The sequence below is a fragment of the Zeus faber genome (genome assembly GCF_960531495.2).
Source record: "Zeus faber genome assembly, chromosome: 19".
Lineage (NCBI taxonomy): Eukaryota > Metazoa > Chordata > Actinopteri > Zeiformes > Zeidae > Zeus > Zeus faber.
In genome coordinates, this window is record NC_137206.1 from 9,062,000 (window position 1) to 9,089,499 (window position 27,500).

At 47.7% G+C, this 27,500-nt stretch overlaps 1 protein-coding gene across 1 annotated transcript in view; it reads right to left on the minus strand.

Annotated features, from left to right (window-relative positions):
• The window catches only part of kcnh2b (potassium voltage-gated channel, subfamily H (eag-related), member 2b), a gene marked incomplete at both ends in the record, with an annotated part of 250,377 nt that overhangs the window by 87,044 nt on the left and 135,833 nt on the right, over positions 1-27,500 (minus strand). The window contains 4 exons of the mRNA XM_080020691.1: positions 4,698-4,909; positions 7,199-7,521; positions 10,460-10,673; positions 13,351-13,503. Coding sequence (XP_079876817.1) covers positions 4,698-4,909; positions 7,199-7,521; positions 10,460-10,673; positions 13,351-13,503 — 902 coding nt within the window. The remainder of the gene's footprint in view (positions 1-4,697; positions 4,910-7,198; positions 7,522-10,459; positions 10,674-13,350; positions 13,504-27,500) is intronic.

A 27,500-nucleotide genomic window follows, 5' to 3' on the forward strand; every position in this document is an offset into this window, starting at 1 on the left:
GTGACCGGCGCTCCTCAAACGTTCCAACCCCCCCCCACCCCACTCCCTCCGAGCCCCTTCCCACCTCCCTACTCCTCGCCTGCCGATCGTTCGCCGTTCGATAGTCTTCTGTCTCCCGTCGCCCTCCGGACAAAATGCTGTGGAGTTGTCGCGCTTCCCGCCTTTCCGTCCGTTCCACATCACGCACGGCGCTTTGGGTTCCCTGACGTTTTTCGCTCGCCCTTCCATCCGTTCGCCTTCTGTCCGACGGGCGCTCGGGGCGACTCTCCGCGATCCCAATTTGTCCATTTCAAACCGCTGAAAACGGCTCCATCTGGGACGCCGTTTCGGCGATTCAGGCCGCTGTCAGTCACACTATTGATTACTTAAATGGCTCCGGGGGTGTGTATGTTGGGGGGTTGTAACGGATGCCTCCATGTTTAATTGATAGTCTTCCCCCATTTTAAAATCCAGTCATGAAAATGACTTTCATTGTCGCCTTAACCCTCGTTACCCTCCATAACCCCACTGTAACTGACGCCGTGTTGTCCAGCCGGTCTTCACCAACACATTCAACGAGCACTGTGATTGAAAAACACTCTTGAGGTGAATGAACCCTGAGAATAAGAACAAGTGTGTTTGTGTGGAAATGAGGAAAATGCAGCAGCCATTCTGAAGGAGGCAGGGAGGGAGGCAGGGAGGGAGGGAGAGGGATTCTACCAGTGGTATGTCCTTGTTGACAGATTCCAGATGTTTCATGGAGCATCTGAATAATTTAAGAGCGATCGCTTTTCCAATGTCTTCTCTGCTCCTCTGAGAGGCTCCGCCGGGCCCTTCAAGTGAACCCGACGATCTCGTTGCCGCCCTCTGTAGGTCTCGGTCGGTGGGTATCGGGACCGCGTCTTCGCCGGGGATTCGGGGAGTTGGCGCAATACGGCGCGGCGGTGTTCGGCACGTTCGTCCTATAACCCTAACCCAGCGTGAGTTCGGAAACAAAATAGCCTGGATAAACTGGTCTGCTGCTGGTCTAGTGCTGGTGCGGTTTCTTTCATGTACAGTAGCTGCTATATATAGCGCCCCATAGCATTTGGAGACACAGCTGGTGCTTTGTCCTCCACCTGCAATGCTCCATATCATAGCTGGAGTAATGATTGAAGGAGGCACATACAAGCAGACCTCCCAGCAGGTGGGGTTCGCGGCCCCGTTGTGGTGGACGGGTGTTACTGTGCAAGCACACCCAAATCACACACACACACACACACACACACACACACACACACACACACACACACACACACACACACACACACACACACACACACACACACACACACACACACACACACATGTAATAATGGGACTTTTGACCTTGACAGCTGCACTGCTGATAGAGACACTCTTAGGTTTTTTATTGCGTTGCGTCATCTTCTTTCGAATACGCTGCTGATCTGAGGTCTCACACAGATAGAGCCGGAGAGCGAGAGAAAGAGAGGGAGATAGAAAAAGAGGGGGAGAGAGATGAGGAAAATGGATTTGACACTCGTCATATCTCATGTCTTTCTCTACGGCGCCACCTCACAGTGCTGTTTACCGTGAGAACTGCCACACGCTGCCTCGACCACTATGAAACATCATGACACCGTTTATCACTCAGCACTTGTTTTTTATCACTGGTGATCATTTTAGAACGCATCATTGCAACTTGCATCAGGAGGTGGGATGGCTGTGTTTGTTTACAAAGATATCTCACACAAGCTCCCAAACTACCTGACGTCCCTCATCAAATGGCATCCAACTCATTTCCGGACTCAATCTCGGGATTGGTTGGTTCTTGAGGTCCCTCGAGTTAAAACCGAGCCAGGAAAAACTACTTTCTTCTACCGTGCTCCAAAAGGTTGCAATGACTTCCAAAAGACTTGCGGATCAGATGCCTCAGTCCCTTTGGGGAGATTTAAGAACCTTGTGTGTTGTTGCTGCTGTTTTTGTTGCTGCTGTTGTTGCAACTGGTGTTGTTGTTGCTGCAGTTGTTGTTTTTGTTTCTGTAGCTGCTGCTATTTCTGCTGCTTTTGCTGCTGCTGTTTTTGTCTTGTTTCTGTTGTTGCTGCTGCTGTTGTAGTTGTTTTTGCTGTTGTTTTGGTGGCTGCTGCTGCTGCTGTTGTTGCTGCTGTTGCTGTCTGTTGCTCCTGCTGCTATTGCTGTTGTTGCTACAGCGGTTGTAGTTGCTGTTGTTGCTGTTTTTGTTGTTGTTGCTGTTGTTTCAGGGGCATTCTTTTGAAATGACCAGCTGACAATTATGTTCTTTTTTTGATTGTTTTTCTTTGCAAATCACATTGTGTTGCCTCAGTATGAAATGCGCTTTATAACTAAAGTGTGACTTGACGGCTATTTTGACGTTGTGATCTGCAAATGCTTTCGTAAAAATTTATATTTTTGTCGTTTTATTTATTGATTGGTGATGTTGTTGATGTATTTATGTTCTTTTAAAATGTTTATGTATGATCATTGTAACCGGGGCACCATCAAAAATGACACCTCAGTCGCAATTGGTTTCCCTGTATAAATAAAGGTAAAATAAAAATAAATAAATTGACTCCCTCGCACACGTATACACACTGTGTATGTGTGTCAACTGCACTAACTGAACTTAAAAGTGTGCAGGAATATTGTTAAAAAACTCCACAAACCACAGTTTTGTGTCACACTGTTTTGAAGGCTGACATAAGCTTTAACAGGAAGCTAATCATTTAGAAATTACCATCAGGTAATATATGGCTCATTTCAACATTAAAGTACTGCTTTTAGAAGTCAAAACTCTCTCGCTAGGTTAATATTTTTTCTGGCTGATTGCTCAGGCACCGCTGCGTCACGGCGTGAGATGTTTCGCCCGTCGTGACGGCTGAGAGTCTTTTAAATTAATGGTCAATTTCATCGCGCCATTATCGTTCCTGGCCTTTCGCCGCTTCTGTGCGCCTCACAAAAGGCGATAGATGCCAACCTGATTAAACCAGGGGGGCCAGGCTGATTACATGTCATATCGGCAATCAATCTGCAAGATTGCTATTGTGGACACTGAGAGAATGGCGGACGAGGGGGCCAAACACAGCCGAGTCACAGACAGAGAGAGAGAGAGAGAGAGAGAGAGAGCGAGAGAGAGAGAGAGAGCGAGCGACAGAGCGATTGAGAGGTAGAAAGGAGAAAGTATAAAACAACAGGGAGAGACAGAAAGAATGGGCCAATTTCTTCCATCTATCCATCTGCATAGCTATTCTCATCTTTCCTTTGTGTCATCCAAAGCAGACTGGATCAAGAATCACATGCAGTAACAATACATCCGAATGAAGCAACTTCCCTTGGAGAGTTGCTGTGTAACAAAGCCGCACTGAAGAGCTCGCCCCACGGAAACGACCCGTTTCCACGTCGTCGCCCCCCGTTGCGGCTTTTCGTCCGATTCCGAGAGAGGGATACGCACGTTCTTTTTGTGCTTTGTTTTTTTTTTCACGGCACACCCGGCAAGCACAAACTCAGGCACATTAGTGTGCTGCGGCACATTTCTGTATTCCCTATGCAAGGTGACCACCTCGACCAAACTCCAAATCCAAGGTCCACGTGGTCTCGCCTCCTGCGACAACCTGAAGCATGCTTCAACACAGATGCGATGAAGGGAAGAGTTGCAGTTTTAATGCAATTCCCAAAAAAAGCCGTTGTCGTGACAAATTATTTTTTTTACAATGTGTGATGTGCGCGTGTACGCCGCGACTGCACTCCTCTTACAACTAACAGCAGGAAAGGAGAGCAAAACCGCTTGTGACAGAATAAGCAAATCACGGGACTACATTGAAACGCACCCTGTACGCCCTCCTCCTGTCCCTCCCGGCTAAAGTGATTACCTGTAATTCCACTTGGAGCCCGGACGCCATCGCACATGTCTTAGTCATCGTCGCGTCTGAGCTCAATCAATGTCATTATCATTTAATTAGGCCCGCCCGACAGGCATTCGCGAGAAACAGGAAGACGCGGAGGCGGGGGCGGAGGCTTCTGGGAAAAAAAATGATAACCTAGTTACGTCTCCGGGGCGCAGCCACGTACACAAAAGTGCAAACCCAAAGGGATGCGGTGGAGTGCCGATGCGCACGCACGCACACACACACACACTCAACGCAGCAAACTAGCATGTCTATCGATAACAGTGGTTCCTAATCTGGTATTTAGGGCGCCGATGATCACTATGGGGGCACCAGACCATACCTATACCCAGATACTTAGTGTCTGGCAAGGCAACAAGGGAAGTAAAATGTAAGGTAAACAAAATGAAAAATAAGGAATCGTGAAGCATCTTGCGTTGTTCTTCAGGGTTCTGCTTAACGTCCAGTCCTCACTCCCCCAATTTCCCTCCGGGGATTAATAAAGTGTTATCTTATCTCACCATGAAATATTACACCGCTGCAACCCGCGTTGGAAACCGGTGCATGCCAGTGCATACTAAATCTGCAACGTGATCTTATCTGGACAGTTTGCCAACTCCAATACCGCGCGTCTTTCACACGCTCCCACTCAACGCCTCACACCGAGCCAACGACCACGGCCAGGTTCACACACAGAGAGAGAGGCGCGTCCTTGCACGCCCAAACGCCGCACACGGATCCGCTGCCGCTCCCACAGCGCAAGTATCCACCCACGCGGCGGAGGCCCGCCCCCTCCCCACGGCGGCCCCGCCTCACCTGCGTGACTTTCTCGGTGACGTTGTGCGTGCGGTCGATGAGCTTGCAGGGGGCGATGATGTCCATCTCGCCGGCGGGCAGAGCGATGAGCGGGTCGGGCTTGAAGTCCACGAAGTTCAGCGTGATCTGCGGGATCTTGGAGATGGTGCGGTAGCGCATCAGGTCCGAGTCCGACGTGGAGTTCAGGATGTTTGACTTGTTGTTCACTGCACCTGACAGACAGACAGACGGAGAGAGAGAGAGAGAGAGAGAAAGAGAGAGAGAGTGAGCAAGATTAACATTGGCGATAGGGATAATGAGAAATATTAAAGTGGTAATCCGTAAGATTATTTGTTAAAAGAATCCTATATTTGATACTTTTTTTTAGCTGGCACTTTTAAAGGAACGGCCGGGTTAGGGTTAGGGGTTAGGGGTTAGGGTTAGGGGTTAGGGGTTAGGGGTAGGGTTATGGGTTAGGGGTAGGGTTATGGGTTAGGGGTTAGGGTTAGGGGTAGGGTTATGGGTTAGGGGTTAGGGGTAGGGTTATGGGTTAGGGGTTAGGGGTTAGGGGTAGGGTTATGGGTTAGGGGTAGGGTTATGGGTTAGGGGTTAGGGTTAGGGGTAGGGTTATGGGTTAGGGGTTAGGGGTTAGGGGTAGGGTTATGGGTTAGGGGTAGGGTTATGGGTTAGGGGTTAGGGTTAGGGGTAGGGGTAGGGTTAGGGGTTTGGGGTCGGGTTAGGATTAGGTGTAGGGGTAATGGGTTAGGGTTCGCGTTAGGGGTTAGGGTTCGGGTTAAGGGTAGGGTTAGGGCAGGGGTTAGGGGTTAAGGTTAGGGGTTAGGGTTAGGGGCAGGGTTAGGGGTAGGGGTATGGTTAGGGGTAGGGGTAGGGGTTAGGGGTAGGGTTAGGGGTTAGGGGTAGGGGTAGGGGTTAGGGGTTAGGGTTAGGGGTTAGGGGTAGGGTTAGGGGTTATAGTTAGAGGTTAGGGGTGAGGGTTAGGGCTAACCCTGACCCTAACCCTAACCCATGTATCTGCATTATGCATGTGCTCCTCCTTATGCTGTCTCCACTGTTGGCGGCAGGGTCCGCCTTCCCCTGCAAGAATGCAGTGTAGTGTAATCCACACAATACAGGCAATTCTTATGGATTTGCACTTTAAAATGACCGAATTCGATTTTTTTCCAATGGCTGCTCTTGGGACTGTGGGTTGGGGGTCTTCCCCTTTAAGACCAAACGCATAGAGCGACGCGCTGTCACTGTCTTCAACAGGACTCGGACCCTCCCCATCTCGCCGCCTTTCACCTTCCCTCCCTCTGATCCCTCCCTCTCCTTCTCTGCAGGGCAGTGAAGGTGCGCGGAGCCTATAGATCACCCCTAAGTGACTGTGTCATGTCTAACAGCAAATAAAACGGCATCCATCACATCCAGCTTATTAGAGGAATTCAAGTGATGCACATTTCCATCCGTCACGACACACTTTCTTTTCTTTCGCACACATTTCATTACCACTTCATTAATCTTTGTCTTGACTTCCAATAACGAATTTGAGGCAACTTAATATCTACTGTGGCCTTTAACTCGCCCTTTCAGGAAGACACACGCACGCACGCAAGCACAAACACACACACACACACACACACACACACACACACACACACACACACACACACACACACACACACACACACACACACACACACACACACACACTCCCTGTCACAGTTTTCCCTCATATCTCTCTCTCTCTCTCTCTCTCTCTCTCTGTTCATCATTTTTTACTGGTTTGCCTTCTCTTTTCATTATCCATTTATTTAATATTGTAAATCGAAAAAAAAAAAAATACAAGCAAACTATATTATTTTGCCGAAACCACTGATATTTGTCACTGCGTTTTGTCGCATGACGCTACTGAGTCATTTTGAATAGGTGTATTTTTGTTTTGTTAGGATACAGAGTTTGGATTTCGTCTGTTATTTAATCTCCCCTTAGGACAGGTCTAAAATAAAAGAGCTACCTGAGGGGTCCGGTGTGAGAGGATTGTTAACATCAATTACGACCTTTAATTACCAATCCTTAAATTGAAATAAATTAAGACATACAGTATAAAAGGACCCGTGGGCACCTTTTCTCCTCCGTGCATTCATCTCACTATTTTTGGGTGCATGAAAAAAAAAAAAAAATAGGCTTACATCAAATTAACATCACCATAATTTCCTAGCGGCCCGAAATAAAACGATTTCAGAAATCGTTAGAGCGAAAGAGTTATGACAAATTATGGGACAATAACGTTAATCCAGAAAACATAAATCCTTACTTAGGGACAGTACGGATTTATGGACACGATAAAAATGTAGCTACATGTCTTTCACAGTCTGTAAATCTACAGATGGTAGGTAACCCTGTCGGCAAGTGAACCATGAAGGATCCTCCCAAGCTCTGCCCCTCTCTCTCTCTCTCTCTCTCTCTCTCTCTCTCTCTCTCTCTCTCTCTCTCTCTCCTCTCTCTCTCTCTCCCTCTCTCACCCGTGCTGCTGCTGGCCAGCCGGACGCTGGCCCTGCGGTTCTTGAGGCTCCAGTTGGGCCTCATGGCCTCGATCTCGTCCACTGAGGAGGCCCGCCGCATGCTGTGGAAGCTCTCCCGCGAGCGGCTGTGCGACAGGGAGCAGTTGGAGGCCGAGGCGTCCGGGTTGAGGCTGAGGCGGTGGGGGGCCACGCAGGGCGAGGACTGGGTGAGGGCCCCTCCGGGGACGGAGGGAGGGAGGGCCGCTGGAGGGGGGGCCGGGAGAGGAGGCTCGCAGCCCTCGGGGTCCTCGTGACGGTCCTCCGGCCAACTCTGTAGAGCCGACCTGGAAAAAAACAGTGGCACAGAGGAACAACTCAAATGCGTTTTTTTCGTTCGAACGTTCCGAAACCCCAAAATAGAGACAACGTGGAAAAAAAAAAAAAAAAGAGACGAAAAATGTGAGCAATCAACCAGGAAAACGGTCAGCGGAGACGGGTGGTGTGGGCGTGCAGATCGGTGCAGTGTTTTTCATCCACCATGCCGCAGCACACTAATGTGCCTGAGTTTGTGCTTGCCGGGTGTGCCGTGAAAAAAAAAAAAATAATAATAATTCATAAAAGCTTATGTGTTGCAAGATCCAAATTGCAAGGCTGTAATAATTAATCAAATGAATCAGCCCCGGCCAGAACAGCAGCTCTGTGCTCGGCAGAACAGGTTTCACTCTGAAAGCGACGACTTTACGTTGCGAAAACTCTTTTTTGAGATTTGGTTCTCGATGAGTCACTCGGTAAAAAGAGTTTGATGGATGGATGCTCTGACTCCTGGTTCGTTTGGTTCAGCTGGTGTAACGCACGCCGATCGAGGGGGGACTTCCTGCACGATGGGCGAGAGACAAAAGAGTCGGTTCAGCACTGAGTTGGGAATGGACAACGATCTCAAACCTTCTTCTCAAACCTGTTGATTTTGATGGAATGCCACGTGTACATCAGTCAGATTCGATGTGAATTGTGCCAAACACCCTGGCCTTTTTTGGCTTTGGTCTTTAATTTACTCCTGATTTGTTTGCCACTTAATAAGTCGTTCCTGAGTCTTGAATCACCATTACTAAGCCATAATTGTAAACACAGTTCTATCTGTTTCTGATGTTTTCGTTGGTTAAATGCATAGTGGTGTGCCGTGCAATTATTGCATTTGTAAAAAGTGAGTCGTGGCAGAAAAAAGATTGGGAAACACTGGCTGAGTGAACAGGCTCACTGCTCAATTTGACCCGTTGGTCCATTATGATGTAACACCAGATATGATTTTTTTTTTTTTATAAATTATTGCACTGGACAGTGTTCTGTACTCACCAATGGCCTATGAGGCTGATAGAGAAATGAAAGATGTCCACATTAAACAAACTTTTAACTCTATGAATGCAGACCTGCCAACCTTGGGAAAATATTTTGAGTACCACAACAGTGTAAGGGGGAGTCTCCGTGGTGTTTGAGTGACTGCAGCTAATTGACTCCATCAGTTATTCACACCGTAGTCGTCCGGTAACGAGGCTCATCACATCGTATGTGAGCTACTACAGCTAACTATATACAGTATACGTATTCATATCATTAGGATATACCCCTTGAAATGCATCATCTCATAAAGTTATCAAACCCCGTAAGTGGACAGCTGCACATACGGACTACAGCTGCAATTTTCAGTTACCACAGTAGTGAGATTGCTGATTTTGACTCTGTGTTTATTATTGTTTATTATTCACTAAGGGAATATAAGAGAACATGGAACTGTCACTGAGTTCCAATAAAATAGAATCTGGTCTGTCACCAAGTTTCAGTATTATTCAACCAGGAACTCTCACTGAGTTTTAGTAGGACCCAACATATAACTAACATGGAAAAGTCCACATCAAACTTCAAATTAAACTCTCTTTCACTTTAAGTGGAAATACACAGTACATTTATAATATATTTATGTGGTACTTTGCAAATAAATCATTGTGGTGCGGGAATGGTGTGGCTTGAGCAGCCACACCTGACCTGGATCTAGGTAATTAGTGGATCTAGGATCAGAGTGGCTGCATACCTGTTGCACGTTGGTTGGTCTAACTAGCAACAGGTTAAAACCCCCATCCCCACACACACTCAGGAGAGAGGAGCCCTGTCATGACATGTTCTATCTGCTCCTGGGCTAATTCCAGCTAGCCCCCTCTCTACAATAAACTGTTGTTTACAACCCCGTCTTCTGTGCCTCTGTGCCCTGAACACGGCACTTGGGTGGCGCGTGGTAGGCGAACTGCCACGATCATTACAAAAAAGTAAAAAAATAAAATAAATGCCCGACTCTTCTCGCGCTCGCTCTTTGGAAATCCTCCTTTGCTTACCGTTAAACCACGAACAAAGTGAATCAAATCGAACGACTCGTTTTACTAAGTGACTTGTCAAGAACCAAGTCTCAAAAAAGAGCCAAAATTTTTATCATGAGCGGAGCTCCACAGTGACAGCGATAGATACAGTCTGCACAACGTTGGAATATTGTCAGGCGATAAATAAATCATTTATTTCATCTTCTTTGTTTACCTTGAAGTACCTCCCGACATTTTCTTTGTTTCGCTCTCTTTTTTGAGCCTCAACTACGCAACTACGTTACATTACGTTGGTATCGTGTTTGCATATCGGAGCATTTTTACGAGTTCAGTAGATAAGCACAGTATAGGGCCTGTCAATTTGACCCGCACAGAATCTGAAAATATATCTGACACTGACCGGCCGGTGAAAACCGACCAGTTCCGGTCTCCGGCCGATTGATCGGTGCATCTCACGTTTTATATGTTAACACGAGGGTAAACATTTTTGTACTTTATCATAACTCTCCCACTTCCCATTGGTGTGCTGCGTATCAGCTGATGTTGAGTGAGAGGACAGGAAGGGATTACAGAACCACAGGCCTTAGCATCTGGTCCAATCTGAGGGATGTAGTTTAAATACCCAACAGATGTATGGTATTGTTTTGTATTGATCGATTGATTGATTTCTGTCATTAAATTCCAATTATATAAATACATGTTTTTTTAACATATATACTTTTTTTGCGTGGTTTCAGCTGGCATTTCGTACCTGCATATGTTGAAGAAGAATTGCATAGCTGGTACACAAAATGCATTCAGGTTGGCAGGTCTGTAAATGGTGCAAACCAATGCAAATCTCCCCCACATTTGTTTATGCTCCATAGTCTCTAGAGTCTTGGGGTTGGTCGTAAATCAGTCCAAGCAGGGGGACGCTCACCTGCTTCCGCAGACCTGCTCCTGGTTGTCCGGTGGTGGGGGGGCCAGGGTAAGGAACTCCCCCAGGGCCAGGGACTCACGGATGGGGTGTTGTCTGTGCAGCGGCAGGGGGACGACGGTGGGGATGTGGGCCGCCTCGGGGTCGTCCAGGGAGGCCTTGCTGTTGGACAGGGAGCGCAGTAGGGGCAGGCGCAGCTTGAAACCTCGCGGACGACCTGTGGGGTGGGGGCCGGGGGGGTTGCGGATCAGAGAGAGAGACAGATGTGGTACGGGTCTTATTCTTTGTTGATTTAGTGCCTTAATGGAAGAAGCGAACAGTTGGCTTTGTATCTTAACATGTGCATGGCATGATAGAAGGCAGGGGTCGTTGTCAGGGAGATTACCATGGAGAGGAGATGCAGATCATGGCTTAACATAAGGGTTAAACAAGGATTACCGAGTCTCTCAGCAATTGGAATATTGTGAACTACAATCATTTCTTCATCGAATATTGTTGTGAAAAATTCCTCCATGTCAAAAAACAGCAACTCTGGATTGAGGAACACTTGGAGCGGGTGCCATTTGTTTCTAAATAAGTGTGAGTGTAAATGAATCCCTGTCAAGTCAAAATGAGATGTGCGTGTATAAAAAATTTAAATAAATGGACGCCTATAAAGTTGTCACATTTTATGGTGCTGTAGCAATGACATTCCGAAGTGAAAAGTAAGGAGGCTCATGAAGGACATGGTTGAGAAAAAACTTTATTACTACTGTTGAATATATTGGTATCTGGCGGTGTGCAGTGGTGTAGCAGATGGGAAAATGGAATGGGAAGTCACCATTGATGAATGCAGGATCAAAATATAGCATGTTTACACTATAACAATTCTTCCATATATTTCATATTTGTTACCTTCACTGACTCAGAACAGATGTGAGCCCACAAGCACAACACCAAAGCAATCAGATAAAAAAAAATTCTACAAGGTTCATCCAAAAAAACCAGGCAGAGGTCAAAACCAGGAGACCGGTCAGAGAAGGCAAACTTATTTGGCAGGGAACAGACAGAGAATCAGGGTCCAGGGAACCAGGCAGAGGTTTCGGACTGCAGTACAAGAAACAAGTAGTATTGTGGAAGTATTGATGGACTAACGAGAGAACGCAGGCGGGAGAAACCAGGTGAAGAGAAGGGAGTGACAGCGAAGCAAAAGAGAATGGGCAGATCTGAAATGACATGGAGGTGAGTGACATGGCATGAGGAAATAACTTGGCTGGCCCCAAATAGTCGACCAAACGTCAGTCGACGAGAAGAGTCTTAGTCGACCTTGGTCGCAGGAAAAAAATAAATCCACTGCGCATTGTCAAAATGAAGCTTAAAAGCCTATATGGCTGGACCCGTGTATGAAACGCGAGAGGGCTCTTAATTTGAGACAAATTTAAACTAAAATACAAGTTCAGTCTCCTTGATGGTTGTTGCGACACATTCAGTAAAACAATTACAGCTTTTAATAAGCGGCTTTTGCCAGTAATTAACAGGTGGCTGGCTTTGCGCATGTATCACTTGTCAATTTTATATCGATATTTGAAATAGGGATGTTCCCAACAAACCAGTGGACTAGTCTAAAAGTCCAAGAAAAATATTGCGTATATTAGAAGGGCCATAGTAAACCGTTATTCACGTTCTTCAATAACCAAATCGTATCGCAAGTTCACAATCTACCACGTATATAGCACACGCTCAAGCTCGTGGGCTGGGATCTGGGAAGAGGCCGGGGAAGGCGTAGCGAGTTACCCAGTTTGTGGCCCTGAGAAATGCGCCCGATGAGGGCCCCTAACGAGGGGACGCCGACACATCTTCTGAACGCCACATTTCAGTGAAAATTGTGTCAATATGTAATTTAAATATGTACATCAATGAAATAATAATAGGACCTAATAAGTTGAACCAACTCGTATTTCTGGTGCCGACTAGCGAGGGTGGCAATGCTTAATCGACTAGTTGACTAATCGCGCGTATACCTAATTTTAAAGGCTGGTTGCTAGATGTTGTATTTATCTGTCATGAAGCACACTGTTAACAACGTTAGTATAACATTATCTCTCAACGGTGGAACTCAAACAATTTTCTGATGCCCCAAAAAATATATATTTAAATAATTAAATAAATATTATGAACGTGTGACGTTTAGTCGACTAATGTATTGAACTGAACTAATCGGCTAGGTAAAACTTTAGTCGGGGCAGCCCTATAAATAACTTGATAAAAGTAAAACACGAAAACAAATATATATATGACTGGGAGATCAGGGATGATTCATGACAATATTTAATGATGATTAATGATGATTTCCCAAATAAGAATCAGATCACAAACAACAAATAGGAATTCATTTTTTCCTTTACAAATTGGAAATTCCCAAACATGCGTGGATTCGAATGTCTAATGTTTTACACACAAATTTATCTGAATACGTTTCAAAAACACTTAACATATGGTACTTACTAATAATTTCAAAATCTTCACTGAAGTCATCTTGTGTAGCTTTGGTTTTGTGTTCCACAAACAGAGCTTTGTAGTTTCCAAGTAAGGAGGATCATAGACTTATATATAGATTTATTACTATTTCATCGAATGTCAGCATTCAGCCAGCCAGCACCTATGATTTATTTTTTATCAGAAAGCTGCTCAACAGCACCTGGGATGTTTTGACCTAGCCTTGCCAATTAGCCTACATTTACTAATTAACTATTAAATATAATAACTATTTAAATATGTGCTAATGAGCTGATGCTCGTCCCAGCAATCAACACGTTCCAACTCCCTTGAAGGATAGGTTCTCTGTTTTTCAACCCATCTCTGCCTCTCGCATAAGCAGCCAATCAGGCTAATCAAGATGAGTGGAGGTGGCTTACCGGTAACCAGCCAAGTAGGCAGGCGGTGGTTGAGCTCCCGGTTGTCTCGCAGTTTGTCGTCTGACATGACCTCGAAGTTGAGGATGAACATGATCACGACGCCATCCTCGTTCTTGACGGGCACCACGTCCACCAGACACAGGAAGCACTGACCTGGGAGAGGGAAGGAGATATTTTGGGGGTTAGTACCGCCATGTTCGCTTCAAAGCTGACATGCTGAGTGGTTTTCTGTGGTGCAGTGGGGGTTTCCTCTACAACATGTCCGGCCCCGGTTGAGGTAAACGCTGTCAAACACTGGTCAGTGGTCATGGCACAAACACAGCAGTAACACTGATTGCTTAGATTGTGAGATCCACATGGTTAGGAAATCGACCGAAGTGTGATGGGTGTCACACAACTCAACCGCGCCACACGCTTCCAGGCACTCTTGGGCCTGCCTATTTAAGCAACCTATCCCTCTTGCCCTACCTGCTATATTGCCTGCTTTGGTTGCTGTGTTGCTACGCTTCCTCCACCTCCCCTCCATCGACCTGTTGGGCACTACTCTTCTACCCAACAGGGGGATTCAAGCTCATCACTCCTATATTTCTAGCTCATTCATTACACCTACGTTTGCTGTACACCTCACTGGGAGTGACGAGCAGTAGAGCCCAGATGCCCAAACTCAAACTACGCCTAATAAATAAAGACAATTTTAAATGAAATCCAAGAGTTGTCTGTCACAAGTTCTGTAAATGCGGTCGTATGTTTCAGGTTAGGAATAAATTGATGTTGTTTCTGAATTAACCCACCGGGCATAACATGGTTTCTGTTGACTGCAAACAAGTGTTTCATGAAGTTTCTCAGCAATAAGGTCTCACTGTCCTTCGCTAAATGGTTCCATCCGTTAATCGCTGTGACTCTTTTCTCTCCATCCACACAAATTGACACTGCAGGACACGGGAGAAGAATCTTCATGGCTTTTGCAGCGTTTGAGAAATCTATTTTGGGGTTGGCCACTATCACACACCGTTGCGTTCAAGTCCGGCGAAAACAAAACACGTTGAGAAATTGGCAAGGCAGAAAACATTCTCTCTCTCTCTCTCTCTCTATCTCTCTCTCTCTCTCTCTCTCTCTCCTTCTCCCTCTCTCTCTGAGACACAAACTCTGCCACTCGGTTATTCTACCCGACACATTTACACGAGGCAGTGGTGACGCCGAACATGTTCTCGTATACGGACGCACACTGCGGTCATTCCCGAAACCTGCACACGTGTTTACTCAGCTCCCGCGTTTTCCACGTCAGGCCTGAAGCGCAGCAGATTCATCTGCTTGATGAGTGTTGCAACAGCTGAGTGAGCGTGGCACCGGACGTCACGGTGACGGTGAGCGGGAGCAGCGGCTCTGCTCTGGACGCACGGACCGCCAAGAGTGCAGCTGGATTGAATGGAAACGCGACGGAGCACATGATGTTGTGAACAACCCAAGCAGCTGAACTTCAGCAGCGGAACAGCATGAAGACATGCTCGAAGGGGCAGGAAGACAGGCACGTAAAATCTCAAAAATGATTATACTGTCCAGTCTCGTGTTTATATCGCCGAGACGCCTTGAGTGACATATTTTTCTTTGGTTGAAAAACAGAAGAAACGTAATCTAACCTTCCACTTGAACATGGCTTAGCTCGGTATGTGCAGCAGGTCCGGAGGAGTTTCCACAATTCCTAATATTTAGAACGTTTTTGCAAACGTATGCGTCATACTATGTCAAATTCCAACAACCTCTACGTCGGAAAAAAGCTGGAGGATATTTGAAACTTTAAGAAGTGGAATTGGGAAAATAAAACATAAGAAAGGGAGATCTGTGACCAAAAAAAATTGCACACAATAAAATTCAACATCAAAACTAAGAATAATTATCGTTCAAATAGAAAAATCAAAATCATGATGGTCGAAACAGCACTTTAGCCTCATGTCTCAAAACTCCATCATCCAAATATACTATTTATTTTTTTTAATCTTGCTTCCCGTCTCAATTCTTCTGATCTTATTCTTAGTGCGTTGACTTCGCCAAAAAATTAATATAACAACACACATACAAAGCATCTGCTGTGGAGGAAGAGCCGGCGAATAATTATCGAGCTCACAGTTCAAAATGGATTAGTTCAAGATATATGCCAATATTTTCTGGGAACGCTCACCGATTTCCCCTCGAAGCTCATCCTAACCCATTCCAAAGGTTCTAAGCAAATAACAGTTGGTCGCCGGCCTGGCCTCCCTCCTCTCTCCCGGCTCCTCACACCTCTCTTACCTGCTCTGCGATGCCTCAAAAACCAGTGCGAGCGGAAGAAGCCCGTGTGCCGATATGGACGGTGGCCCCGGTTACGCCGGACACGCACTGATGTAGCGCAGGGATTGCCTGCTGCCCGCCCGCCCGCCCGTCAATCATCTCACATTATCGCCACAGAGTGGACAGAAATCCGATTGGACGCAAAAGTATAATCCCAGCATGGGGGGGCAAAATACAAAAAAAACAAAAAAAAAAGAAAAAACACCGGGAAGACTAAAGGATTACACCATCTGGCCCAGTTTAGATGTACATATGTGTGCCTGAGCGCGCGTGCGTGCGTCTGCGCGTGTGGATAAGTGCACGTGAGCGCATGACGGACGGCTCGTCCACGGCTTCATTCACAAGTGGACGTGTCTTTTCCCGTGTCCCGTCCATTCATGCTGCGGGATCAACAGCTGTCACTATGCAGCCGCTGCCGTGACGGCTGCTCGGGGCGTTGGGGGGGAAAACATGCAAATCTTTCCTTTCATCAATGGGGGGAAATAAAAGGCAACCGGGCTATTGCGGATCACTGGTGCTGGTGGATAAGTCCGGCTGATGGAGAGAAATGATCGTCTTTAACTTTTTAATACTCGATCAATACCTCAAGATGATGATTTTAACAGCACCGACACGGCATCGGCCAAACTGAACCCCTGTTCAGCTCCATTAAGCTACAGCGACATGACTTGACTTTTCTTTTTCGGCAACGGTTTGCGATCAGGCGGAGTCGTCGTCCGGGGCAGGCACGCTGTATAGCTGTCATCGATAATGCGTGCGAGAGTGATCCCAATCGGCCAGGTCACGATTCGATCAAACATGTTTGACACGAGCAGGGTTGGTCTTTCCGTCATCATTTGGCGTGTGCGGGTCAAAGCCTCAAACCGCAACGGGAATTCCCCACCCGGCAGCGGAGCCCAAAAAAAGCGGCAGGTGGGTGACTGTGGTGTTGTTAAAATGAGGAGCAACTCGTGGCGTGGCGGCAGAGTCACGAGGGTCTGATCAGTGTATCATGTCATGCGAGTTCGCTGCACAAACAACCAACGGCGGCGAGCTGTGCGGCGTCCATGTTCGTTTTGGCCGTCGACATATCACAAGGTATTTTTTGCCCCTCAAGAGAACCGGGAGAAGGCGGGAGTACCACAAAACCCCGCCCGTCCCTTCTCCTTCTTCAGGTTTGCTGCTCCTCAAAGAAAGCGGTTGTTATGTGTGTGCGCACGGACCTGCTGACGTCAGGTTGTTGAACGTGCACCGCCGAACCTTGTCATTGTTCTTCACGTTCAGCTTTTAATTGCATCTTCTTCACGGTTTACGAAACATGTTCAGGTCAAAGTTGTAGCACCGTGATGATGGTGATTCTGGATGACGGAGCGGAAGTAGAACAAAAGAACAACAACTTTTTATCATTAACACAACGACATTACTCATCGTCTTGTCCGTTGGCAACAGCTGACAAGTTGCCAACATGAAACACGTACAGGGGCCTCGTCCCGTGATTTGCTTTTTTTTTTTTTCACTTCCATGACAGTTGCGACTCCAGCTCGAGCTCTGTGATTCCGCCGGCCACCCCGCCGCCTTTCCCAACCAGAGCGGGGAAAAGCAGCGAGCTCGTTCTGATCCGGCACAGGACACGGTAACGTTGGGCGGATGACAGATGTGAATCCTAATCCGGATGCTGGAATCACATCAGGTGCACGCAAGCATGCACGTGTACACGCAACTTACACACGCCGCGCGCACAGACACACAAAAACACGCGCACACACGCGCACACACACACACGCACACACACACACACACACACACACACACAGGCCAAAGAATGCAGAATCTTGAGCCAATAAACAGGATGCAATAATGCAGCACACACAGACACACACAGACAAACATATACACACACACACACACACACACACACACACACACACACACACACACACACACACACAAACAAGCACACACCACGCACTGATTAAATGCAAACTAAAGAGGATTTCACTTTAATTCATTTTTAATACTGTACACCTCAAAGGCCAACAGAGCAAGACAATTCTTTTCAGACGTATGCAACGCCTGTGCCTGTATACTCTCCTTTGCGTCTTGAATGTTGAAGATGAGATGAGCTGAGATAAGACGAGACGAGATTAACAAGAAGACTTTATTGACCCCAGAGGGGGAATTCACGTGTCACAGCCGCCGCAGTTGACAGAACAAGGCAAGCAAAAGGGATTAAATAAAATGAAATAAAATACAGGTACACATCTAAACAGATGATATAGGCAGGTGGCGGGTAGGCTGAAGTGAAGTACAAATAGAATATAGCAAGAAGGGAAGATGAAGATAAAGTACGATAAACCTGTATATTTTAGCTCCACGGGCACCTCCTGTACCTTACATCTACTTCTTGGGCGAGAACGTAGATGAGATAAGAGAACGCTCCAACACGAGTTACAAAAGGACGCGACGCCGGCAAATTCCGCCTTCCGTTGCGTCCCTTCCGTGCTCCGGCGCTCCCCCGCCGCCAACCGCCCTCGAGCCGCCTGATTATCTGACCGACCTTCGGAGCTTGGGGAAACGGAGATTAACAAAGCGCTCCGAATCTTGACTCCCAAATACCAGTGAGTGCAACTCGCAAAACAAAAATGCCAAGATTGCTCCGGTTGTGCGTTACGGTCGCCTGGGAGACCTACGGTGGAGTCGCCGCGGTGACCAGGCCCCCGGGGATTTTTTTTTTTTTTTGAGTCGCCCGTGACCTCTTGCAGAGGGATTAAGATTCGGTCCCAATGCGCAGTCCTGCACGTGCAAGCAATAGCACGGAATAAGACGGATCGATGGATGGATAGACAGGTGGACAGACAGACGTTGATGTTGTGTTTTGCGGCAGCCAGTGCACCTCGTAGCCCCCCCGCTGTCTTTATCCCTTAACTCAAATAACCCAGAGGGATGAAGAAAATGCAATCCGGTCCGTAAATACATTCATAAATAAAGATTAAAAACACCTGAAATGATTAGATACAAGTTGACACGATTTGCGGCTGTACCGTCGGTCGTCTGTTGACAATTGTACTGATGACAACTACTCGGTAACTCCAGTAGATGTGGGATTTGGCGACGTACGACCAGGTCTCCGAAGCGACAAACCCCCCAATAAAAAGCAGACGTTCCGAACGCCGAGCCCTTCGGTTCCCTCCCGCCTCTTTGCGGCGCCGCACGTGAAGGTGGTGAGACTGACGCGCTCGGGTATCTGGGACCGCGCCGCCGGGGCCCGGGTCCGCAGGGGCACAAGGTGGGGACGGATTAGCAGTTCAGGAACATCTTACCCCGGCTTAGGGCAGGATTTGACAACGGTAAACATGGATTAGGTGACCCTGCCGCCTCCCGCACCGAGGGATTGGTCAGACCCACATTGGGCTCTCCAACATACTGTGTATATATATATTTTTTTTTAATTTGGCTCGTTATACCTCCAGTGCTGGTGACAATGTAAAAGCCTCTCAGACGCGTCTTTCTCCAGGCAAAGAAAAAGTAAAAAAACAACAACAAAAAAAACAACAAAAGTCCATCTCTTTCTGGAGATGAACTTCTATGGAGCCCGCGCCGCTCTGGATTAGCAAACACTATCGGCTGGTAATCTCTGCTACGGAACAAGTGGATTAAAAGAAAACTGATTATCTCAGGATTTTCAATCTCTGACAGGAGAAGTGTGTGTGTGTGTGTGTGTGTGTGTGTGTGTGTGTGATTGTGTGTGCGTGCGTGCGTGCGTGCGCGTGCGGCTGCAGAATGCTTTTTCTATCTCCGTCCTCTATTCGGACCGGGAGACGGAACGAGGATGAACAAGAGATACGAAGAGAGAAAAAGAGGAGAAGCGAATGCGAGAGCAGTGTACAGTGTACAGAGAGAGAGAGAGGGAGAGAGAGGAGAGGGGTAGAACGATAGCCCGGGAAAAAAATAATAATAATCACATCCGACGGTGTTCACAGCTCAGCGCGCTGCAAATAAATAAACAAACAAACAAATAAATAAAATATAAATATAAATAAATAAATATATAAACAAATAGAACGCTTGGGGACTTCCCAGTCTTATCTGCGAGCTGCCATCGCCCCCGTGTGGGCAGCCGGGGAACACCCATATTGGATCTGATTGCAACGGCGAGGAGGAGCGCCGCCGCGGGCGTTTCCACCCGAGCGCTCGGGGGACGCGGGACACCCCACTGCCGGAACAGCTCGCCGCATTGCCGTCTCCCTCGACATTTCCGAGTAAACAGTTGTTTTGATTGCCTTGTGCCCCCGTCCCGCGATCGTGACGAAGACTTAATTGAGGGTGGGTTCAGTGCGGTAGGGAGGGATTCTCCCCGGACTTTGCCTTTGTTTCCCCCTCTTGGATGTAAAAGTCTGATCTCTCATCTCTGGCCCCCGCCGTGTGGTGACAACCTGGCAAACGGGAGTGTTGTCCTGCGGAGAGAAACCAGTTCATTGCTCAGGAAATTTGAAAAGTACGACTCATCACACCGCCCGACGCCTGGCACTGTACTACTACTACTGTACTGTAGTCGGCAACTTCTACCTGAGAGACTGAGTCGATTTTGCAAACAATACTTTGCGCTGAAAGCAAGAAATATCTTGAGTCTGGTGCATTCTGACGCTCCCAAGAGAAAACCAAACCCGCCCCTTTGCCGATCACCCCTTAACCTGTTTTTTAAAGTAACAGCGCGTACGGCTAAGAACGTGATGCTGTGTCCTTTCTTGATTGCCGTCAGGGCGCGCTGTCAGCCATCAGCGTCGTTCACGGAGGACAGAGTGAGAAGGAGCATGACTGCTGAGAGATGGAGGATGTGACCTGTGTTTCATCCCCGCTGTTCTGTTCCATATCAGACGGACACACACACACACACACATCACATGCACCCACACGCACACACAGAAAAACACACACACACACACACACACACACACACAAAGACATACACATACACACAGACAGACATACACACGCACACACACACACACACACACACAGACATATACACACACACACACACACACACGCACACCTACACACACATAGATGAAATTCATCCCCGGACCCTCTCTCCTCTGCGTGTTTGGTTCAACGCCTGCGCGCACACGCGCACACACACACACACACACACACACACACACACACACACACACACACACACACGCACACACACACAGATGAAACTCATCCCCGGACCCTCTCGCCTCTGCTGTATGGCTCACATACGAAAACAACTAAACACATAGGAACCTTACGGGTTCCTCTTTCCAGCCCCGCGGATCCATCCAGACGGAAGGTTAAATATTTCACAGGCTGCTTGACTGGAGGCCAACTGGCCAAGCTCCTTCTCTTCTTGGCCACACTCACAGCAGCCCCCCCACCCCCCCACCTCCCCCCCGACTTTCAATCCAAAACCTCCGGCCAAGTTTAGAAAACCTTGGTTGCATAATCACCAGAAGGTTTATCTCATCTTGGGGGAAATAGCTTTCACCTTGGTATGTTATTAAGGACAAAAAGAAGAAGAAGAAGAAGAAGAAGAAGAAGAAGAAGCAGCAGCGCATCTTTTCATTTTCAGGTTTCACCCCTCGGGATGCTCGACAGGGGTCGGGGGCGTAGCGGGCATTACGCGGGGGAGGGCGGAACGTACCGCCTCCGGCATTTTAAAAAGCATCGGCTCCGTCCGCCGCCGGCCTCCTCCGCCGCCTCGGGTATCAGCACGTGTTTTTTTTAACCCGTCTGGGCTTCTCTCCGCTGGCGGCGTAATTACTCCCCGTCGGCGCCGTCCATCCCGCTCGCAGAGAGCACACACCTCTCCTCGAAACTCAGCGGCAATTATCCTAAGTAAACCCTCAATATAATTATCATAACATGACCGGAATTGTTCTGTCGCTGGTGCCGTACAGAGGGAGGTGTCCAGCCCCAGACGTGGCGGAATGCAGTAAATGATATCGGTGACTGCATTTGGATTGTGATTCTACGTGACGTATGTTGATGAACCTAAGGATCAATATTCAACTCGTGATTGACAGACAGTCGGGGAGGTCGCAGTTCCAGGTCTGCTGTCGAACCCCTGTCTGCCGTGCACCCTGCCGTCAACAGGAGCGCCGCCGCACAAGCCAACACTCCGTGCCGATCCCGACCACAATTCAAACTGCACTTGCTGTGTGAACAGCGCCGGCAGGTACCGTGCATAGACTATAAAGCCGTGCCTGCCATCCCGGTGTTGTACCGTATCAGCGGCTCGGTGGCAGCACGGAGCCGACGTGCCGATTAGAAGCCACCAGGTGGCAGAGCTGGACAACTTTCTTGTGCCCAACGCTCACCGGCCCCCACTCATCCTACAAGCAGCCTACAATTAAAAGTGTTGCTTTCAGAGACGGGGAGAGAGACCGATGCCACAAAAGCGACAGACGCCTCGCACCACAGAGCAGGATAATGAGCTGGAGGGGAGAGAATGGAGAAGTGTGTGTGTGTGTGTGTGTGTGTGTGTGTGTGTGTGTGTGTGTGTGTGTGTGTTTGTAACGCCCTCTCCCCACCCCCTTAATGTAGCCACCAGATGTCCTGTGATAAGTGATCCGGCATTATACCATCGTTCAACGACACACACACACTACACACACGCACGCACATATAACTCATCGGCTGCACCAGAAGTGTAACACATGCACGGAGTGCTTTTGGTGGGAGCGTAGGAACAAAAAAAACAAAAAACCTACCTTTTTTTTCCCCATGACAGCAGTGTATTTTGGAATAACAGCGGGTTATTAACACTTCAGCGCTGGCTCTAAAGAGGAAACGTAGCTCATGTTGAACTTTGAACGACTCCTCCTTGTGTACGTTGGGTTTGACATACGATGTCTCAGATAACGCTGTATTTTGGATACCATGATCAGTTCATTCCTCATGTTCTCATGCTCACCCCTTCTATTTGTTTATCGTCCGTCTGGGGTGAACTGATTAGCGTCGGGAGCTCGGCCGATCGGAGAAGTGGCACTTTGATCCGTTTTGCATGGTCTTTCAGCTCCGCGTGGTCACATTCAAACTAACACAGGATGACCCTGGTTGCCCCGGGCAACTAGATAGGGGATCTTGTCAACCACCTCGTGCGATCCGGTTGGCCCATCGTCAACTACTTACACAAAAATATGAAAAAAAAAAAAAGAAAGAAGAAGAAGAAGCGTGATACGATGTTTTGAAACTTCCACCGAGGAAATGTGTAATCAGGGTGTATTGATTAAGTCAAAATCTGTCAAAATTGGTGAAATAGGGATTAATTTTATATTGGACCGTTGTACTCAGTTAAAACATAATGAGATGATGAAATTATATTTTTGCATCCAACAGCTAATGCTATGATGGAATATACCGTAAAAGTGCACTTTTTCTTCATTCGTGCGTGTGCTCAAATGTGTCTTCATGTAAGCAAATGTGGTGTGTGTGCCTGCCCCCTGCTGGCAGGAAATGAAATGTGACGGGCATGCAGTCGGAGCGATGTAATCTGGTTGATGCACGGGGACAGGGACTGGGAGGTTGACGGAAAGCGCCGCGCTGACAGGGGGAATCCATTAAGGACCGCTCCCCATCCCAGAGGGCACCCGGCTGGGATGAAGGATGAGCGCCGCCGGGGCCCCGACCAGAGCCGAGGCCCGGCTTAGGGCCGAAGAGAAGCAATTATCAACCCTGTTTCTGTAAGGAAGCATAAAGCTTAAAGAAAAAAAAAAAGAAGGTTATTTTAAAGCAGTTATCAGAAAGCAGAGGGGGTTGAAACGTGTTTTCCCCCCGTTTTCTCCAGCGTCTCCAGTTTCTCTGAGTGGAAAGTTAATCACGTTCCACGTTCCAATCAAGGGTTTCCTCCTCCCCGAACCATCATCGACTCATCCTTCCTCTCCTGGCCAGCTGATGGAATGGACAGATGTATGGATGGCTGGTGTCAGAGGGAGAGGTAAACAGATGGAGATGTGAATCGATAGCGGCAGACTGAGCCTCCGTCCGCCGTGGGATGATGGAAGCCCCGCGTTCGTCGGCCAGTTCACAGAGAGACAAACAGACATATCCATTTATGTTGCCGTTTATTTATTTGTTTTCATTTTCAGTCCGACATGTCTCGGGGCGCTGACCTTCCTCTCTCCCCGTCATTGAACGACATAAAAATGGGAGTAATCACCGGTACGAGGGGATGCACTTAGGTACGTAAATGTAATTAGTTTTTTGGATTTTGTTCTAAAATGTTGTGGACACGATCGGTGAGTTTGACAAAAAAAAGAGCAGGGCTGTCAAATTCATGCCATCTCAATAATCTTCCAACGCTAAACATGCAGTATGTGAAGATATGTTTTGGCCATGATAGTATAAACCTATGGAGGTGTGATGACCGTTTAGCAAAATGTAGCACCTCACCCCTACTTTAAAATGTAAAAATGTAAATACGCTCTCACACACACACAGACAAACAGACATGCACACACACACTCGCACACTCACACACACACACACACACACACACACACACACACACACACACACACACACACACACACACACACTCCTTTGATTTTCTCCACCTGAACATTATATTCTACACTGTATCCCCACCGGGCTCCCCTCCTGCCCCGCTGAGTGACACGGTCATTAGCCACCCGTGAAGGATCAATAGCCGAGCTGTCCGAACGCCCCCGCCGCTGATACACCACCAGGCTCAGGTGTCACGCACCCGGCGTAGTCATCCCCAAGGTCCCCCCAGCGCTCGTTCTCACACACCGCCACTGCACGGACGCTTGGGGGATCGGGACTCCTTCGAAGACCGCACGCGCACGCGCACACACACACACACACACACACACAAGGGGAGAGTGGACGGAGCTTGAGCTGAGTACTGACCGCGCTCCTCGATGGAAATGCCGCCCCAAAAAAAAATATACAGTTATCATTGAAGAATTATTGTTTCTCACATCGCTTACCGTGACAACAGAGTAACGCCCCTCCGTGTTTTTTTGGGTTTTTTTTTCATGGAAATACCAGCGTGGCATTAGATGACCGTTCATTTCCGCCAGGGCGATGAGGAGGCGCGCGGCAGCTTTTCTCCGGGGGGCCAGACATGCCGGTGTGGCGCAGCGCTGCTACACCAGCACCAGCCGCAATATTTGGGGGGGCATACTCTATCTCAAGCGTACTACATCTCGTGAAACAGATGACCAGAGGGGGGGGGGGGAAAATTGGGGAGTGGTGGAACGTGGGGGAGTTCTCGAAGATGGAGAGGGAGGGAGAGGGAGATTTCATTAGAATTTTGTTTTTTAAACAGATTTTCGAGCCAGAACGACGTTCATTTCCTGCCTCGAGCGCTCATGATTTAGGATCCCCGACTCCCACCCCCTTCATTTCATTTTTCGCTCGTCCGTGGCGTCTCCCTCGTTTTCTGCGCCCGCCAGACGCGGAGCATTCCAGCGCTTTCGCTGTTTACAGACGGACAGGAATTCGCGCTGGAAGCCGGAGAGTTATGCGATCACCCCCCGCCGCAGATATATAAAAAGTCTGAAAATGTTTTTGTTTTTTTTGGGGGGGGGGTTGGTTTTTATTCTTCAAGCCCCAGTCGTCCACCGAGACTTAACGTTAAACCCCGACAACATACCTCTCCATATTGCGCCACGCTCTGGGTTCACATCTGGGTCTGTCGGTGTGTGCGTCTGTGTGTATTTTAGGAGAGTGAGTGTCGGGAGGAAGTCCCAGTTAAGAGGTTATAATGGTCATAATGAGGTTACATGCGGTTATGGTGTATGGCTTCTGAGCTGTGCAGAAACCCTGCGATGGGCACCGGCAAAATGGAAAACCACCCGAGGGGTTTGAAATGGAGGCCTGGACCGAGAAAACAGGCCGACGCGTTGATGTCGCCGTGCTGTAAAGGTGCCACAGACAGAGCGCTAAGCATCGGTGAGTGCTCAATTAAACGTCAGGGCGGTGGCGAAGGCAGAGAGCGAGGGAGAGCGAGAGAGAGAGAGAGAGAAACAGAAAGAGACAGAGAGCGAGAGAGAGAGAGAGAGAAACTGAGAGAGAGAGAGAGAGAGAGAGAAACAGAAAGAGACAGAGAGAGAGACAGAGAGAGAGAGAGAGAGGAAGCGCTCACTTTTCTGCTTCTCTTTTGTTTATGCTTTGGAGTAGTCTTCTCACTTTCCCTTCTTGTGTTTTCCTCATGCCTTCCCTCTCTCTCCCTCTCTCTCTCTCTCTCTCTCTCTCTCTCTCTCTCCCTCCCTCTCTCCCTCTCCTTTCGAGTCGGGGTTATGTAAGATTGAGACTTGTCAGTGTTGTGAGGGTAAAAAAAAAAAAGAAAAGAAAAACAGAGAGAGAGAGAGAGAGAGAGAGTGAAAGAGCGAGGCAGGCGTACTTTCAAAAGACGCGCTTTGATGTTCATCTCCACCTCCAGCATCCCTCCTCTCTCTCTCTCTCTCTCTCCCTCTCTCCTCCGAAGAACACCACCCCTTCCGCCTCCCCCGCCCCCGGCACTCCCGCCGCAAACTCCCGCTCGCACTCCCATCAGCCGCGGAGCAGCTGGAGCTCGGCGTCTGTTTACCTGCGTGGCTCTTCAAAAAGCGCTGCCTGTAATTTGCTGATGATACAAACACGCACACGCACACGCGGGCGCCCGCACACACACATGCACATACACTCTCACACACACACACACACACACACACACACACACACACACACACACACACACACACACACACACTCACACACACACACACTCACACACACACACACACACACTCACACACTCACACACTCACACACTCACACACACACTCGAAAAGAGATTTTATAAATGTCTGACGGTGACGCTCTGACCGTGAGGTCGGCTCGAGCTGGGTGTTAAAGCACCTTCTCAGGGATCAAGCTTGTTAGCTGGAACAAGCCGAAACCGCCTCCATCCCAGAGGGAGCCGGAGGAGATAGAGACAAAATGAGTGATGAAAGAAATAGGGGGGGGTGGGGGGGCGGAATGAAAGAAAAAATAAGAAACAAAAGAGAGAAAATGGGTACACACCGATTGTAAAATATGGATACCGATGTTTTAAAATAACAGTTTGGCCGATAGCTCATGTCGACAGAGATGATTTTTCCGAGTTCCCGTGAACGCAGCATCGCTTGCGGTTTTCCGAGTTCCAATAAAGGCAGCATCACTTCCTGCCGTGTGGGCGTCTTCTAAAATCGATCACGGACGGCGTCGCTCTCTCTGACGGATATAAAGATTTTAATAAAAAAAGCTAAAATGGGTCCCCAAATATACTTTGGCGGCTGATAATAGGTGTGTCATATAGTATGTGTTGGAATCACTGGATAAACATCGCCAATGGCGGATGTAATCTTATTTGCCGATAGGCCAGTTGCGGTCAAGCAAGACCAATATCGGCCGATACCGATGCATGGCCGATAAATCGGTGCGTCCCTTAAAATAATAAAATAAAATAAATAATGAAAGAAATAAATGACGACAAAAACAAAAGAAAGAATAAATAACGAAATAAAGACAGATAAAAATAACTGAATAAAAAAAAATGAAAGTAAGAAAAGAAAGAGAAAGTGACAAAAGAAAAAAATCTCAACAAAAAAGACAAAGAATGAAAGAAAGAGAGAAAGAGGGAATAAATACAAGAAAACATGAGTAACAAAAGAAACGACAAAAGACAAGTAACAAAAGAAAAAGTAACAAAGGAACGACAGAGAGAAAAAAAATGGCAACAGAAATAAAGATAAAATAATTCAACAAAGGACTGAACGAAAGAGGCAAAGAGTGAACGGAAAAAGGAAAAAAGAGAAAAAGAAAACCAAGTG